At 38.5% G+C, this 15,046-nt stretch overlaps 3 protein-coding genes across 3 annotated transcripts; 1 reads left to right on the top strand and 2 right to left on the bottom strand.

The window, feature by feature from the left end:
• Positions 1-3,373: 3,373 nt before the first annotated feature.
• Positions 3,374-5,036, bottom strand: Cbr-col-104 (the record flags this gene model as incomplete). Its single annotated transcript, XM_002642941.1, has 2 exons — positions 3,374-3,972; positions 4,790-5,036. 2 exons carry the CDS (start codon positions 5,034-5,036, stop codon positions 3,374-3,376), a joined length of 846 nt encoding a protein of 281 aa, XP_002642987.1.
• A 2,519-nt stretch (positions 5,037-7,555) lies between these two features.
• Positions 7,556-9,751, bottom strand: CBG15274 (the record flags this gene model as incomplete). Its single annotated transcript, XM_002642942.2, has 3 exons — positions 7,556-7,926; positions 9,257-9,406; positions 9,730-9,751. The coding sequence occupies 3 exons, from the start codon at positions 9,749-9,751 to the stop codon at positions 7,556-7,558; spliced, it is 543 nt and encodes a 180-aa protein (XP_002642988.2).
• A 590-nt stretch (positions 9,752-10,341) lies between these two features.
• CBG15275 lies at positions 10,342-14,466 on the top strand (the record flags this gene model as incomplete). Its single annotated transcript, XM_045243264.1, has 6 exons — positions 10,342-10,481; positions 10,620-10,749; positions 11,013-11,309; positions 12,390-12,493; positions 13,158-13,368; positions 14,320-14,466. The coding sequence occupies 6 exons, from the start codon at positions 10,342-10,344 to the stop codon at positions 14,464-14,466; spliced, it is 1,029 nt and encodes a 342-aa protein (XP_045095622.1).
• Between the last annotated feature and the right edge of the window lie 580 nt (positions 14,467-15,046).

The following is a 15,046-nucleotide window of genomic DNA, read 5'->3' as shown; positions in this document are numbered from 1 at the left end:
AACTTTGAGCTATATATCTCTGTTACTGTAAAAGATACCAAAAAGTTCTCAATTAACAAAATGTTAAGCATATTATCAGCTACATTTTATCAGTTAACCACTTTTTGATATCTTTCACAGGGACTGAGATACATAGGCTTAAAATAGACGGTTTGGGAGCGCTCTGCAAGAGTGAAGAGGTGCGGAAACCCCCACTCAAAATCTTAAATAATCAATTTTTGGAACTCGAAATCAAGGAAATGGTCCCAACGAGTATATAGTTGAGTGTGTTTCCCAGGGGGTCCAGTTGGGAGTGACCATGGGTCCAGACAGATGTTGTCTCTAGTGAGGTGTCATGTGTTCCAAAAGAGATAAGAAGAGATAAAAAAAACAACTAGGCAGCAAACGGCAAAAAAGTATATCGAGGGATATCAAAAATGCTGTATAGATTTGTGAAACGCTAAAAAAGTGGTTCTAGAATTATCAAAGGAAGATTCATAAGATTCCAAGCTTCCGGACCATGAGAGAGCGGAAAAAATGAAACCTGCGAACCCAAACGCACCATCAATGGTGCCTGAACTAGCTACGCAGTTATAACCCCTTTCAAAAATGTATAAAATCGAAATTCGAAAATTTGGGAATCTAATTAATCATACTAACTGTCCTTCTTCACCCTCCCCTGTCACTTTTCCAATGTGACAGGAGAAGACATTAGGTATTTCTCTATTTCATGGAACAGTTGGCTCCTCATTTTGCCTGTGTTATTGAATTTTTGTGCGGATCCCTTTTTCTGAACAGACCGTTTTTTAGTTTTCAGTGATGTTAAAACAATTACCAGCTACCGTAACTTTGACCCAATTTATCTCACTTTCTGTGAAAGATATCAAAAAGTAGTTCACTGATAAAATGCTTATCATAATATCAGCTACATTGTTTCTGTTGACAACTTTTTGATATCTTTCACATGAGCCAAGATAAACTGCTTCGAAGAAGGTAGAGGATCCTGGTGCCGCGATCGCCACTTGCTTTGCCCTGTTCTTTGCTCGTGTATGATAAGGCGAAAACTCGAATTGACATACATTTTTCTATCACTTTGTAGATAATTTCAAGAATTACATTTTCCAATTTGAATTTTTGAAAAATATGAAGTTTGAAAAAAGTCACAAGCCTGACGCCCTGCCATAGCTCCTCTTCAAAGTCTCCTGCTGGCTCGTCTAGTTCTTTGCTCGTGTATGATGAGCTAAAAACTCAAACTGATACAAATCGTACACTATTTTGAAGATCGTTTCAAGATCTACATTTTCCCATTCGAATTTTTACGAAATATTGAGTTTGAAGCAAGTTATAAGCCTTCGAGTGCCTGAGGCCCTGCCATTACTCTTCTTCGGGGTCACCTAGTTCTTTGCTCCGTTCAAAGCGGTCCAAATTTTATTTCATCTTGTAGATCATGTCAAGATCTACATTTTCCAATTAAAATCGTCTCAAACTGTTTAAGTTCAAGGAAGTTACAGAGTATAAACAGCTGACAGTCCATTGATAGCACTTCCTGATCCAATTTTTTGCCTAAGGGTACCTTCAAAGGACTCGCTATCAGCTGAGCTACACGGTTGAGCTTGTTGAACTCCTCTGCTCGCTTCTAACATTATTTTTCGTCCAGATTTATTTCTATTGGCCACCCTTTATCTTCTTCTTCTCCTCTCAGCTGATCACCCCCCCCCCCTCCGACTACTATACACCTTGATCCTATACGTTTTTATATATTTCTTCATGCTTCTCTCCGCTCCTCTGATCTTCTTCTTCTTCTTCTCCACCCTCACCAATAGGTCATCAGAGAAGATGCCATCAGACCCCCCCCCCCCGAGAAAAAGCACACACACACCTGTTTCTGTAGTAATGTCTGATTTCCCTTTCTCTGCGTCTCTTGTTGTCCCTAGACTCTCTCGCCTGCTCTTGTTCCCCTAAATTTTTGTGTTGCGTTTTGTTGATTGCGCCATAGGGTTGGGAGCTAAGGGGGGGGGGGGTCCAAATTTTGAGGGTCCAAATTTCAATTTTCTGATTTTCAACACATTGCTCATGTTATATGTTGACATATTTTCACAAAGTCTCAAAATGACATCTCGCTGACACATGCTCTTTGTCTCCTCTCCTTGTTTTGACATGGACCAATCAGTAGGGTGTCACTTTTGAGGGAACCGACTACCGACTACAGTAATCCCCCTTTTTTGAGACCCCCTGGGGGGGGGGGGGGGGGGGAATTTCGAAAAAGAAGCGCCGAAATCTAAGTTAAGGAGTCTATTGGAAATTTTTGGGGACCTCGTGAAAAGGGACAAGTTTGAGGATCTAGAAAGCACGTCTCGAATTGTTTGAAAATGTAAGAAACTTATATAATTATGAAGAACGGAAAAAGAGCTTCATTTTTTGTATACTTCTTACAGTAACCGAGATATATGGGCTCGAAGAAACAAATTCATCAAATTCAGCGCCGCTGCTACCGTAACCTTTACCTTTGAGCCAATTTATCTTGGTTATTGTGAAAGATCTCAAGAAGTGGTCAATTGATAAAATGTAGCAGATAATATGATAAACATTTTATCAATTAGCCACTTTTTGATATCTTTCACAGACACTGAGATAAATTGGCTGGAAAATACCTTTTCTGAAATTTTTTTAAACGATTTTTTGAAAAATCTCAAAATGTGAAATTGCTCGAAAACTGGAGAAAATTAACTTCAAAATGTTGCAAATTTCATGAAACAATTGAATTTTATGTTAAAAATTTTGAAAATGCCATTGTGCCCAAGCCACTGCTGTCGACCGTCTGTCGGCCGCCGTTGGGCCGCCGTTGACCGATCAGGTCGGAAAAGTAGGAAATTTTAGGGAAAACCCTACATATTTCAAAGAAAACCACAAAAACTTAAAATTCTATGCAAATTCAAGTTAACTCTGTTATAAAATCATTCAAATCGAGCCATTTTTATGATAAGCCCTCGCCCCTTTTTCGCATCAAGGGCCGCGTCAGCCCGCTATCTTCTTTCAGCAAATTTATCTCGGTTCCTGTGAAAGATGTCGAAAAGTAATTAACTGATAATATATTTTTCATTATAACAGCTATACTTTATCAGTTGACCACTTTTTGATATCTCTTACAGGAACCGAGATAAATTAGGTATGCTGGCGCTAGGGAAGCTCTAGTGGCGCGTCTCCTCTAACTTTGACCAAATTTATCTCGGTTTCTGTGACAGGCATTAAAAAGTTTTAACTAATAAAATGTTTATCTCATTATCAGCTACATTTTATCAGTTGACTACTTTTTTATATCTCTTATAAGAACCGAGATATATGGGTTTAAAAAACCTGTCGACTTAAAATCCAAAATTGTTTATTTCCTTTCAAATCAACGAGACAATTTAGATCTTGGTGGGCACTTGCAATAGTTGGCATCCTCTCCCGGTGTTCCACTTGGTCCCTGTTGTCCATCGAATCCAGGTGCTCCAGGAGCTCCTTCCTCTCCCGGTCCTCCTGGTGTTCCCTGGATTCCAGAAACTCCACTATTTCCATCATTTCCTGGTTGTCCTGGGAATCCTGGCTGTCCAACTGGTCCCGATGGTCCTTGTGGTCCAGGTGCTCCCTTCGTTCCGTGACTTCCATCTCTTCCCTTGTCTCCTGGCTCTCCATTATTCCCTGGCGCTCCCGGCTCTCCACCGTATCCTGGATTTCCTGGATGCCCTGGATGTCCGTCTGGTCCACGAAGTCCTGGTGCTCCGTCATTTCCTTTGTCTCCTGGCGCGCCTGGGGGTCCGGCTGGTCCTGGGAATCCTGGTGGTCCTGGTGGACACATGCGGCACTGTTGATGAGCATCCATATTGATTGATGGATAGTTTCCTGGAAGACCTGGTGCTCCTGGCTCACCGGCTTGTCCTGGGGTGCCGTCGAGTCCTGGCGTTCCTTGTGGTCCGGCGGCTCCTGGTGGGCAGGCGCTGTTTGAGTTGCACACTGAAAGATATGAAATTGTAGACCTTGAAATTTTCTACAAAGTTAGCAAAAAACTAATGAAATCGAATGATTCTCAGCCGAATTATGCGCCTTGAAACGTTCCGAGAGACGCAGAGAAGGGAGAGTGTTCTCTCTTCTCTGCGTCTCTTTAAAATGCGCATAACTCGCTTCGAAACAAAGCTAGCTAAATGAACATTGCACAGTTTTAAAGGAAATTTTATGGGTTTTCCGGTGATATAAAACACAATCAAGTTTTGCAAAATATCTAGGAATCTTGGAGTCGTGAAACCTGTACTACCGTATTTCCTCTAGTAGAAGCCATCTCACTTTGAGTCTATATATCTCGATTCCTGTAAGAGATATCTAGAATTTGAAAATTGATAAAATGTAGCTGATAGTATCAGAGACATTTTATTAGTTAACATCTTTTTGATATCTCTCATGGTAGCCGAGATATATCAGCTCAAAAAAACGAGGCATTAGGTAACGCAGTGCCGTGTCGGCTTGCTGTTATCTTTGAGCTCAATTATCTCGATTACTGTAAGAGATATCAAAAATGTTTCAACTGATAAAATGTAGCTGATATTATGATAAATATGTTATCAGTTGACAAGTTATTGATATCTCTTATAGGAGCCGAGATAATTGAGCTCAAAAACAACACGGCGCGGCCCGCCCCCCCAAAGAGATTTTGTGGGTTTCTATTAGAGGAACTACGGTATGTTGCATATCATTTTGGAGCTCTTAACCTTATAAATTCAAATTTTTGGTTAGAATTCGCCTATCTACGTTTTCAAACTAGCTATGAGCTTCTTACCGCATTCTCCTGGTCTCGTCGTCTGTCTCTTCTTTCTGGCGAATGGAACGACGGATTCTCCAAAGGTCTCTCCTCTCATATTGGCCCAAACTTCGTTATGCAAATCGCGAAACTCGTTCATATCATAATGAAGTTCTCCAGTGATATCATTGATCTTGTTCCAGAGGGCTGGAACGAAGGTGGACACCAAAAATAGGGAAGAGAGGGAGAAGGCAATGGCCGCGTAGCCAGCAACACGTGCTGACATTGTCTTTTCTGGAATTTTGAGGGTTTCAGACTGGAATTAGGAGGAAGAGAACATCAAAATTGAGAAAAGCGCAAAAAATTGGTCTAGAAACTTTTAGTCACTGAAGTCCTTTTATAGATGGCCCCCCGATTTGGCTCCGCCCACTTTGATCATGAAAGTGACACCTCTGAAACTGGTTTATGGTATGTGTATAGAGGGAAAACCAGAGAAATACAGAAAAAGGGTCAGAATTATCATGTCATCTGGGAGATGTAATGGTTAGGTTGGATTTGGGAAGGAATTTGAATTTTTCGAAAAAAAAAATGTTTTTCAAAAAAAATCAAAAATTAACTTTTTTCAAATAACTATACCTTATCAGGTTTTGATTTTCCAGAAAAGTTGTCAACAACAAAAATGAAGCTCTATTTTTAATCCATCAAATCTCAAAATTTCAAAAAAATCTGAAAATTTTAAGCTATTTTTTTGGGTGTCTGAAAATAGACTATTTTCAGAATTTTTTCAAAAAATCAACTTTTTTCAAACGGTCCTATTTCCTTGGATTTCAATTTTACAAAAAAGTGGTCAACTACAAAAATGAAGCTCTGGTTTTGTTTAGTATAAAAATGACAATTTCAGAAAAATCGGAAAATTCTAAGCTAGTTTTGTAGATGTCTGAAAATGGACTATTTTCAGATTTTCTGAAAAAAAAACATTTTTTTGGAAAATGGTTTTTTTCTCAAATCCAAAAAAGGACATAATAGTGTAACCCTTCTTCTTATCTATCTCCATCATCAATCTTCTTCTTCCTCTTCATCTTTTTTCCCTCCTTTTTTTCATAAATCCCTTTATCGTTCCACTTGTGTCACCGATTTTCCCCTTTTTCCCCTTTTTTGGGCAAATGAGGAAACAAATGATAATTACAACGGTTCTGAGATTTTTCGACCCTTTTTTCGGGGGTTACAGTATGCATTCAGACGTCACAATGTACAGAAAATTGGCCTAGAAACTTAAGAATTGAAAATTGAAAACACTAGCCAAATTGATTCCAAACATGAACAAAAAATTAATTATTTAGGAAATCTGGAATTTTCCAACTTTAGGGCTTTAAATAGCTGAAAATAAGTAAGAAATTTAAATTTTTTAAAAATTGTGGACCTAGAAATTGGATTTTTGAGAATTTTCACGAAAAAAGGTACCGTAAACACTCTAATATAACGCCAACCGAATCGTCAACTTTGAGCCCATGTATCTCATTTTTTGTAAGAGATATCAAAAAGTGGTTAACTAATAAAATGTAGCTAATGTTATGATAAACATTTTATTAGTTGACACCTTTTTGATATCTTTTGAAAGAAGTGAGATATATAGGCTCAAAGTGGACGGTCCGGGTGGCGTTCTATTAGATTGTTTACGGTTTTTTTTTTTCAATTTTTTGAATATTTCAAATTTTTTCAAATAAGCGAGTTTGGGTATCAAAATGAAGAAAATTAACTAAAAAATTCAAATTTTTTAGAATTTTTTAGCTAGGAACATTGATTTTCAAGTTAGGGACAAAAAATGTGAAAATTCGGAAAAAAAATTTTTTGGAATTTTTCTAGAATTTTCGCTTTTTAAAGGATTTTTCGGCTGTTTCCAAGAACACAATTTAAGCCGGATTACTGTAGGATTGACCTACAGTAGTTATTTTGGGATTAGAAATTCCTTTTTTCCCAAAGAAAAAAAATTTTCCAATTATTTTTCGGAAAAATTATTTTTTCTATTTTTTAAGTTTCTCACAGACAATGACTTCTCCCCCTATTTATTCCACACCTATATTTTGAAACTCTCTGTATAAAAATGCCGCCCGAAAAATTCAAAAATCAAAATTTCCAACATGAAATTCTTCCAAATTCTCCTTGTCTCTGCTTTTTGTTTTGCTGTTTTGGATGCTAGACGGGTATGAAACTAACATTTTTCGAAAATTGACACCAAATTCGACTTCAGCTCGTTGAGAGCTTCAAAATGAGCCCAAACACGACTAGGCTCGGCCCACTTTGATTTTTGGCCTTTTCTGGGTCCAAAAAGGTGGGGGAGCCTGATTTTGACCGAATATAGTCATGATTATACTTATTTTGAAGCTCAAAACAAGTCAAACTCAATACCTAAATGTTTGTTGTTTTGCAAAAAAATGAAGGTAGTTATGGGATTTTGAAAATTGAACCCACAAAATTTGGAAACTTTACAGCTATCCTAACTTGATCAGTTTCTGCTCAAACTTTTTAAAATTTAAATTTTAGAATTTGGCATGTCAAGAGCTTTAAAATGAGTATAAACACGACCATATTTAAGAAAAATAGGCTCCGCCCCTTTTAGCCCACTTTGAAATTTCACCTGAAAACACGCGACGAACGACCGCGACGCCGCTGAAAAACTCAAAATGGGGGGAGCCTAGTCGTGTTTGGGCTCATTTTGAAGCTAAAAACGTGTGAAATTCAATAGGATATGTTATAAAAGAAGTTTATATAGAAAAAAAATTGCAAAAATCAAGAAAAAAGAAAGAATCAAGTACAAATGGGACATTTAACTTTGCATTTTGCACAATGATGATGAGTAAATTTGTCGGTTTTTGAAGAATATTCTTCAGTGTGGGTATGGTCGCAGTGGCAGTGACATTTTCCAGCATTTTCTGAGTCCTCTGAGCTGTCCGAATCGATTTCCGGCTCTTTTTTGAGCAAGATGTCGTTCGGGACGTCTTCTGAAGCAGCTCGACGTCTTCTAGAAGTGTCGAACTCAAAATTCTCATCCTGCGACTCGTGATGCTCCTCTTTTTCCTTCTCTTCCTCGTGCTCCTCGGTTTTTCGAATCCGATGACGTCGTTTTCCAGAATTCGAGGATTCTGGAGTCTTCTTCTTTTTCTTCTTTTTGGAATGTTCTGGATCTTCAGAATCCGAGGTCTCCAGATTCTCGGCCTTTTTCTTTTTTCCTTTTTCTTCTTTTTTTGCATCTTTTTCAGAATCCGAGGAAGAGGAAGAGGATGAAGAAGAAGACTTTTTGGATTTCTTCTTCTTCTTCTTCTTCTTTTTAGATTCAGAATCTGAAGAAGAGGAAGAGGAAGAAGAGGAGGAAGAATCCTTCTTCTTATTTTCTTCTTCTTCTTCTTCTGAATCTGAGGATTCTGAATTCGAAGAAGAAGAAGAAGAATCTTTCTTCTTCTTCATCTTCTTCTTATCCTTCTTCTTCTTCTTCTTCTTCTTCTCTTTTTCCTTCTTCTTGGTCTTTTCTTCTTCTCCAGAATCTTCCAGAATTTTTTTCTTCTCCTTCTCAAAATCGTCTTCTTCCTCGAACGTCTTCTTATCCTTCTTCTTCTTCCTCTCCGACTTATGGGTCCCCGAATGATGGCCGGAATACGATTTTAAAGGAGCATCCGAGTTTTCGGGAAGCGTCATTTTTAAGAATCCTGAAAATATAAAAAATTTGGGACGTTTTCCAAAAAATATTTTGAAAATTGGACCATTCTGAATGGTGTTAGGAGGCTCCGCCCCTTCTTGGAGCTAAAATTCAAAATGGGCGGAGCCTAGTCGTGTTTATACTCATTTTGAAGCTCTCAACATGACAAACTTTAAAATTTAAAAATTTCAAATTTTGGATAAAAATTGATCGAGTTACGGTAGTTTCGAATTTTCAGCTTCAAGTAAAAAGTCCCATAACTCCCTTCATTTTGATTCAAAATTAAAAAAAAAATCTAGATTTTCAAACTTTCCGCTTTGTGAGCTTTAAATTGAGCATAAACACGACTAGGCTCCGCTCACTTTCATTTTTCAGGCGCGTCGCGGTCGTGCGTCGCGTGTCTAGCTGAAATGTCAAAGTGGGCGGAGCCTAGTCGAGTTTATACTCATTTTGAAGCGCTTATTGTGGCAAGTTCAAAAACGCTAAAATTCTTTGATATGGGCCAATATTGACCGAGTTACGGTAGTTTTGAAATTTTGATTTTTCGAAATCAAATTTTAAAGGGACATAACCCAATTCGTTTTTATTCAAACTCAAAAATTGTTCAATTTTCGAATTTGCAGCGTCATGAGCTTTGAAATGAGTATAAACACGCCTAGGTTCCGTCCACTTTTCTAGACGCGTCGCGGTCGTGCGTCGCGTGTCTACGTGAAATTAACCTGACCTGAAACATAGCCATGTTCATACTTATTTTGAAGCTCTTGACGTTACAAATTCGAATTTTGAAATTTCAAACCAAAATTTCCGAAACCAACCATGTAAATCCACAAATCCCGAGCTCGAATTCTTCCGCCATTGATCCCCAAACTCGTCGGTATCCTTGTCCAACTCCTCCAGCGCTTTTTTCGCCTCCGATCGACTCAATTTCCCTTTTTTCGTTTTTGCATAGCCATCGAAAATGGTTTCTGGAAAAATCGATTTTTTTCAAAAATTCCAAAAAATTTTCGAATTTCTTTAAAACTTGAAAAATTCCGATTTCCAAGGGTTTGGGTGAATATTGCTCAGTATAATTGAATTTAGCTTGTCGAGAGCTTCAAAATGAGGCCAAACACGGCTAGGCTCCGCCCACTTTCATTTTTCAGGCGCGTTGCGGTCGTGCGTCGCGTGTGGAGGTCAAAATTCAAAATGGGCGGAGCCTAGTCGTGGTCGAGCTCATTTTGAAGCTCTCAACGTGCTGAATTCGAAACTTTGAAAATTGTCCAAGTTCGGAAAGTTTAAAATAACTTACTGATCCGTTTATTGTCGACCATTTTGGAGAAATAGTTAGAAAATCAGAAAATTTTCGATTTTTCAAAAATTTTGTCAACTTTTCGCACTTTTCGACGAATAATAAGACGTTCGAAGCTGATTAAATAGTGGCTCTCGGGGTTCTCCGCGTCTCTCCAGTCTTCTATACTCTCTCGCTTCTCTCCCTTGTGATTTCCCTTCTTATCTTTGATTTTTCTCTGTTTTTTCTCTGGGTCTTTTTTCTTCTTTTTGAAACATTATTAGTCATCGGAAATAAGACAAGTCATGGATCCCAGGGATCAGAAGGCAGAAATAAATGAGTCAGAGTGTGTTGAAATTTCTATTTTTTGTATTTTGTAATTTATTTGCTTTTCTTCAGCTTAAATCATGCTTTTTTCCCTTCTTTTACGCGAATTTTCCTTGAAAATCGTCAAAATTCGCTAAAAACTCAGAAAAATAAATCAGTTACGACACTCCGCTATCCCGATAGGCGCGCCTTGTTTAGCGCGAAATATTTATCAATTCTTTTTCTTTTTTCGGGTCATTTTTCGCGATTTTTTCATGTTTTGGGCCTAGTTTTCGATGGAAAATCCATTTTTTCAGGTTAAAAACCATGGAAATCAGTGGTTTGATAACGAAATGTGAGGAAAAATACGCATACGCTCTGACCGAGAAAGGAAGCGTTTTTATACCCACAGCGGCGGCGAGACTCGATAAAGGAGTGACTCTTACGGATTTACGGACTGTTTTTAGGTGATTTTGAGCTTTAAAAAGTGCAAAAAATCCGGAAAAATCGAGATTTTAAGCCACAAATTCGATTTTTAAGCTAAAAAATCAGTTTTTTCGGAATTCCGGCTCGAATAAACCGAATTTTTCAATTTTTCCGCTCAGAAACAACGAGCCAGTGCTTCTCCGGGTCCAAAAACAAGTCGAAAAGAAGAATGGGTGCCGATACATAGCCACGTCGGTGAGAAAGACGGCGCCGTCGCAAGTGTTGTCAGATGAGGTGCACGGACCTGTTGTAAGTCATTTTTAAGCTTAAAATTGAGATTTTCAGCGTTTTTCATGCTAAAAATCGGAAAAAAACGCTGATTTTCGCTTCAACATGAGCCTAAACTCGACTAGATTCGCTAAAGTGGGCGGAGCCTAGGCAATATGGGGCTCATTTTGAAGCTGATAGCATGGGGAATACAATAAAATACTTGGTATTAGCTCAAAATTTCAATTTTTAGGTTTTTTGGAAATTTTGAAAATTTGAAAAAAACTTTTTTTGGAACTTTCCAGGAAGTCACCGTAACCAGCTCCGAAGAGACCTACGCGTTCGGCGTCAACGAGATATACGGTACAATTTTCATGCCCGGCGACGCTTTCGACCCGAATGTCGTGAAAAACGTCCGGAGATACTGTAAGGAGAAGGACATCCTGATTGTGACGTTCAAAGAGCAAATCGAGCTGAAAAAGTGTCATTGGGTGGCGATTTCGGCGGTGAAACAGTTCAAACCGCTCATTGGAGAGGATTTGGGGATTTTGGAGGCACAAGGGAGTAGTTCTAGTCGGAATGTGGTGGAAACTAGGCCAAAAGTAAGTTTGATATCGAAAAATCCATGAAAAATGACCCGAAAATCGAAAAAAAACGGGTGAAAATGACCCTAAAATCGATTTTGGAGCACTTGGATTACTGTAGTTTGGAACTTGAATAATCTGTGCAAACACCGCCGCGATGCATTACATTTGACGACAAAATTCGAATTTTTGACTTGAAATTGCGAATTTTCTGCATTATGTCGTAAGATTTGATGCATTGGCTCGGTGCTTGCACAGAATTCGGACTACAGTAATCCAGAGGCTGGGAAATTGGTTTTAAGTCCAATTTCAGTGATTTTCAGGCTGAAAAATCGATTTTGGTGTCATTTTTAGCGCTAAAAAGCGATTTGCAGTAATTTTGGAGTAAAATACTGGAAAATTATCGAGAAAATCCGAAAATCAAGAAAAACGGTTGAAAAATGCCCTGAAAATCGATGTTCTCGTTTCTGGATTACTGTAGTTCGAATTCAGTGCAAACACCGAGACAAACGGTGCATTCTTTCGGTGTTTACACAGACTTTTAAAACCGTCAAGCTACAGTAATCCAAAGGCTGGAAAATCAATTTTGGGCTCATTCTTAGTGATTTTCAGGCTGGAAAATCGATTTTCAGGTCATTTTCAGCTCTGAAACTTGATTTTGGGGCTATTTTCAGCCATTTTATGCGAACACCGAGGCGATGCATTAGATTTGACGACCAAATTTGAATTTTCTGCTAAAAAAACGCTTAAAAAGCGAATTTTCATGCGAAAATTCAAATTCTGTCGTCAAATCTGGTGCATTCTGCTGGTGTTTGCACAAAATCGGAGCTATCGTAATCCAGAGGCTCCAAAATCGTTTTTAAGCTTTTTTTTATCGATAAAAACTGATTTTTCTGAATTTTCCGAGAAAAATGGCTGAAAATGACCCTAACACCGAATTTCTAGGCCCTAGATTACTGTAGTTCCGATTCTGTGCAAACACCGAGGCGATGCATTAGATTTGACGACAAAAATTGAATTTTTGAGCTGAAAATCGAATTTTAAGGTCATATTTGACGAATTTCTCGATTTTTCCAGTCAAAAAATCGAAATTTCCAGCCCCCACAAGCTCCCGGACGACTGGAAATATTCTATGGCGCCGTGACACTTGTGGAACCGTGTGAAGTCACTGTGGCGGCTGAACGACATCCGGAGCCTGTTTTGTGAGTTTTTTTGAGCGAAAAATTGGGATTTTTGGCTGAAAATAGCCCCAAAATCAAGTTTCAGAGCTGAAAATGACCTGAAAATCGATTTTCCCGCCTTTGGATTACTGTAGCTTGACGGTTTTGAAAGTCTGTGTAAACACTGAAAGAATGCACCAGATCTTACGACAAAATGCAGAAAAATCAAATTTTGTCTCGGTGTTTGCACAGAACTCGAACTACAGTAATCCAGAAACGAGAACATCGATTTTCAGGGCATTTTTCAACAGTTTTTCTTGATTTTCGGATTTTCTCGTTAATTTTCCAGTATTTTACTCCAAAATTGCTGTAAATCGCGTTTTTAGCGCTAAAAATGACCCCAAAATCGATTTCCCAGCCTCTGGATTACTGTAGTCCGAATTTTGTGCAAGCACCGAGCCAATGCATCAAATCTTACGACATAATGCAGAAAATTCGAATTTTGTCGTCAAATGTAATGCATCGCCGCGGTGTTTGCACAGATTATCCAAGTTCCAAACTACAGTAATCCAAAAGCGAGAAAATCGATTTTCGGGTAGTTTTCAGCGCATTTCCAGCGATTTTTAAGCTAGAAGACAGAATTTCGGCTCATTTTTCACCGAAATTTCAGATTTTCAGCATATTTCAAGCCAAAAATGCCTTCCAGATGTCATATGCTCACCTACACTGGCGGCTATAAGGACAATGACTACGGTGCGACGACACTACACGATTTGGTGCAGCTGAATGACTATGTCATGTATAGTGCAGTCAAACAACACGGACACTGGCGAGCCGTCGAGTGGAAATTGATTGATTCGGAGGAGAAGGCGAGGATTACGGTACCGCGGCCGACGAGCGATTCCGCTGTGCAGACGGTGCCCGATTTGGCAGTAAGTAGCTTAAAATTGGCTGAATATAGTCCAAAATGACCCAAAATTCATGAAAATTGGCCTAAAACTAAGCTAAAATGGTCAATAAATGACTGAAAATGGTCCTAAAATGGCTAACAACGGTCTAAAAATAGTTTAAAAAAACGGCCAAAAATGACCCAAAGTTTCACTGAACATGGTCCAAAATTCGTGTGAAAAATTTGCCTAAAATAGCCTAAATTAGCTCTAAAACCATCAAATATGGTCGAAAATTGAGGAAAAATAGCTCAAATTTTCTTAAGATTGGTCTAAAATGACCCAAAAATTACTCATAATGGCTGTAAACTGGTCTGACTGGGCTGAAATGTGTCTAAAATTACCCGAAAAGTGTCGAATTTTCTTAAAATTGGCCTAAAATCACCCGAAATTCTCGGAAAATTGGCTTAAAATCGTCCAAAATAAAAAAAAATAGCTTAAAATCCATCAGAAATGGTCCAAAATTCATGAAAAATGGCTTAAAATCCATCAAAAATGGTCCAAAATTCATGAAAAATGGCTTAAATGCGTCCGAAAATCACTAAAATAGCCTACAAATGCCTTAAAATGACCCTAAAATCGAATTTCTCGCTTCGGGATTACTGTAGTTTGAAAGTTTCGAAAGTTTCGAAAAATCTGTGCAAACACCGATGCGATGCATCAGATCTTACGACAAAATGCAGAAAAATTGAATTTTCAAGTCAAAAATTCAAATTCTGTCGTCAAATATAGTGCATTGTCTCGGTGCTTGCACAGAATTCGAGCTACAGTAATCCAGAGGCTAGAAAATCTATTTTGGGTGTTTCTGGGCTATTTTCAGCGCTAAAAAGCCATTTTTTCGACTATTTTCAGCCAATTTTATAGGATTTTCAGCTATTTTTGACCATTTTCAGCGCCTAAAATCGCCCCCCATTTTTTCAGTTCTGTCTCCTGAAACGTGTTCTCCATGGTAATGATGCTCTACAAGTCAAATACGCCGGACTTTTGCCGAAATTGCCGCCCAGCGCCCTGCCGGATGACTATATTGTGACGAAAAACGACCCGAAATTCAATTCGCGTGAATTTTAGCCCTATTTTGCCCCAGAAAATCGATTTTTTTGATCTATTTTTGACCCAAAAATCGCCTTTTTAGCTCAAATTTGACCCAAAAATCGATTTTTTAACCTATTTTCGACCCATTTTGTACATTTTTCTGTGATTTTTGTTGATTTTAGCCCCATTTTCGCTCATTTTCCCCATTCCCTCCCGATCATCTCAAAATGTTCTTTTTTTGCCATTTATTTTTGTTGGAATTTTGCATTTTTCCATGTTAAATTTTGAATTTTTTCCCGATTTTTCCCACTTTTTTTGCCAGAAAAATCCAGGTTTTTAAGCCAATTTTGCCATTTTTTAAGCCGAAAAATCGATATTTCCACAAAAAAAAATGCTCAGGCTCCGCCCACAAATCGATCGATCAAAATGTGCGAACGAGACGATTGTACGAGTATCGCGAATCGCCGCATCGGCCAAACGATCATTTGCGCGTATCTGGTGGAGACCACGCCGCCGGTGATCAAGGATCACACTGGTATGGCTGAAAATGCTGAAAATTCGAGAAAAATCTGGAGAAATGAGCCAAAAATCGATTTTCTAGCCTAAAAATGACCCT

Source organism: Caenorhabditis briggsae, assembly GCF_000004555.2.
Source record: "Caenorhabditis briggsae complete genome, chrIII, whole genome shotgun sequence".
In the NCBI taxonomy this organism is placed as follows: domain Eukaryota; kingdom Metazoa; phylum Nematoda; class Chromadorea; order Rhabditida; family Rhabditidae; genus Caenorhabditis; species Caenorhabditis briggsae.
Note: the sequence above shows the minus strand (reverse complement) of the source record. Positions and strands in the feature narration are given on the sequence as shown.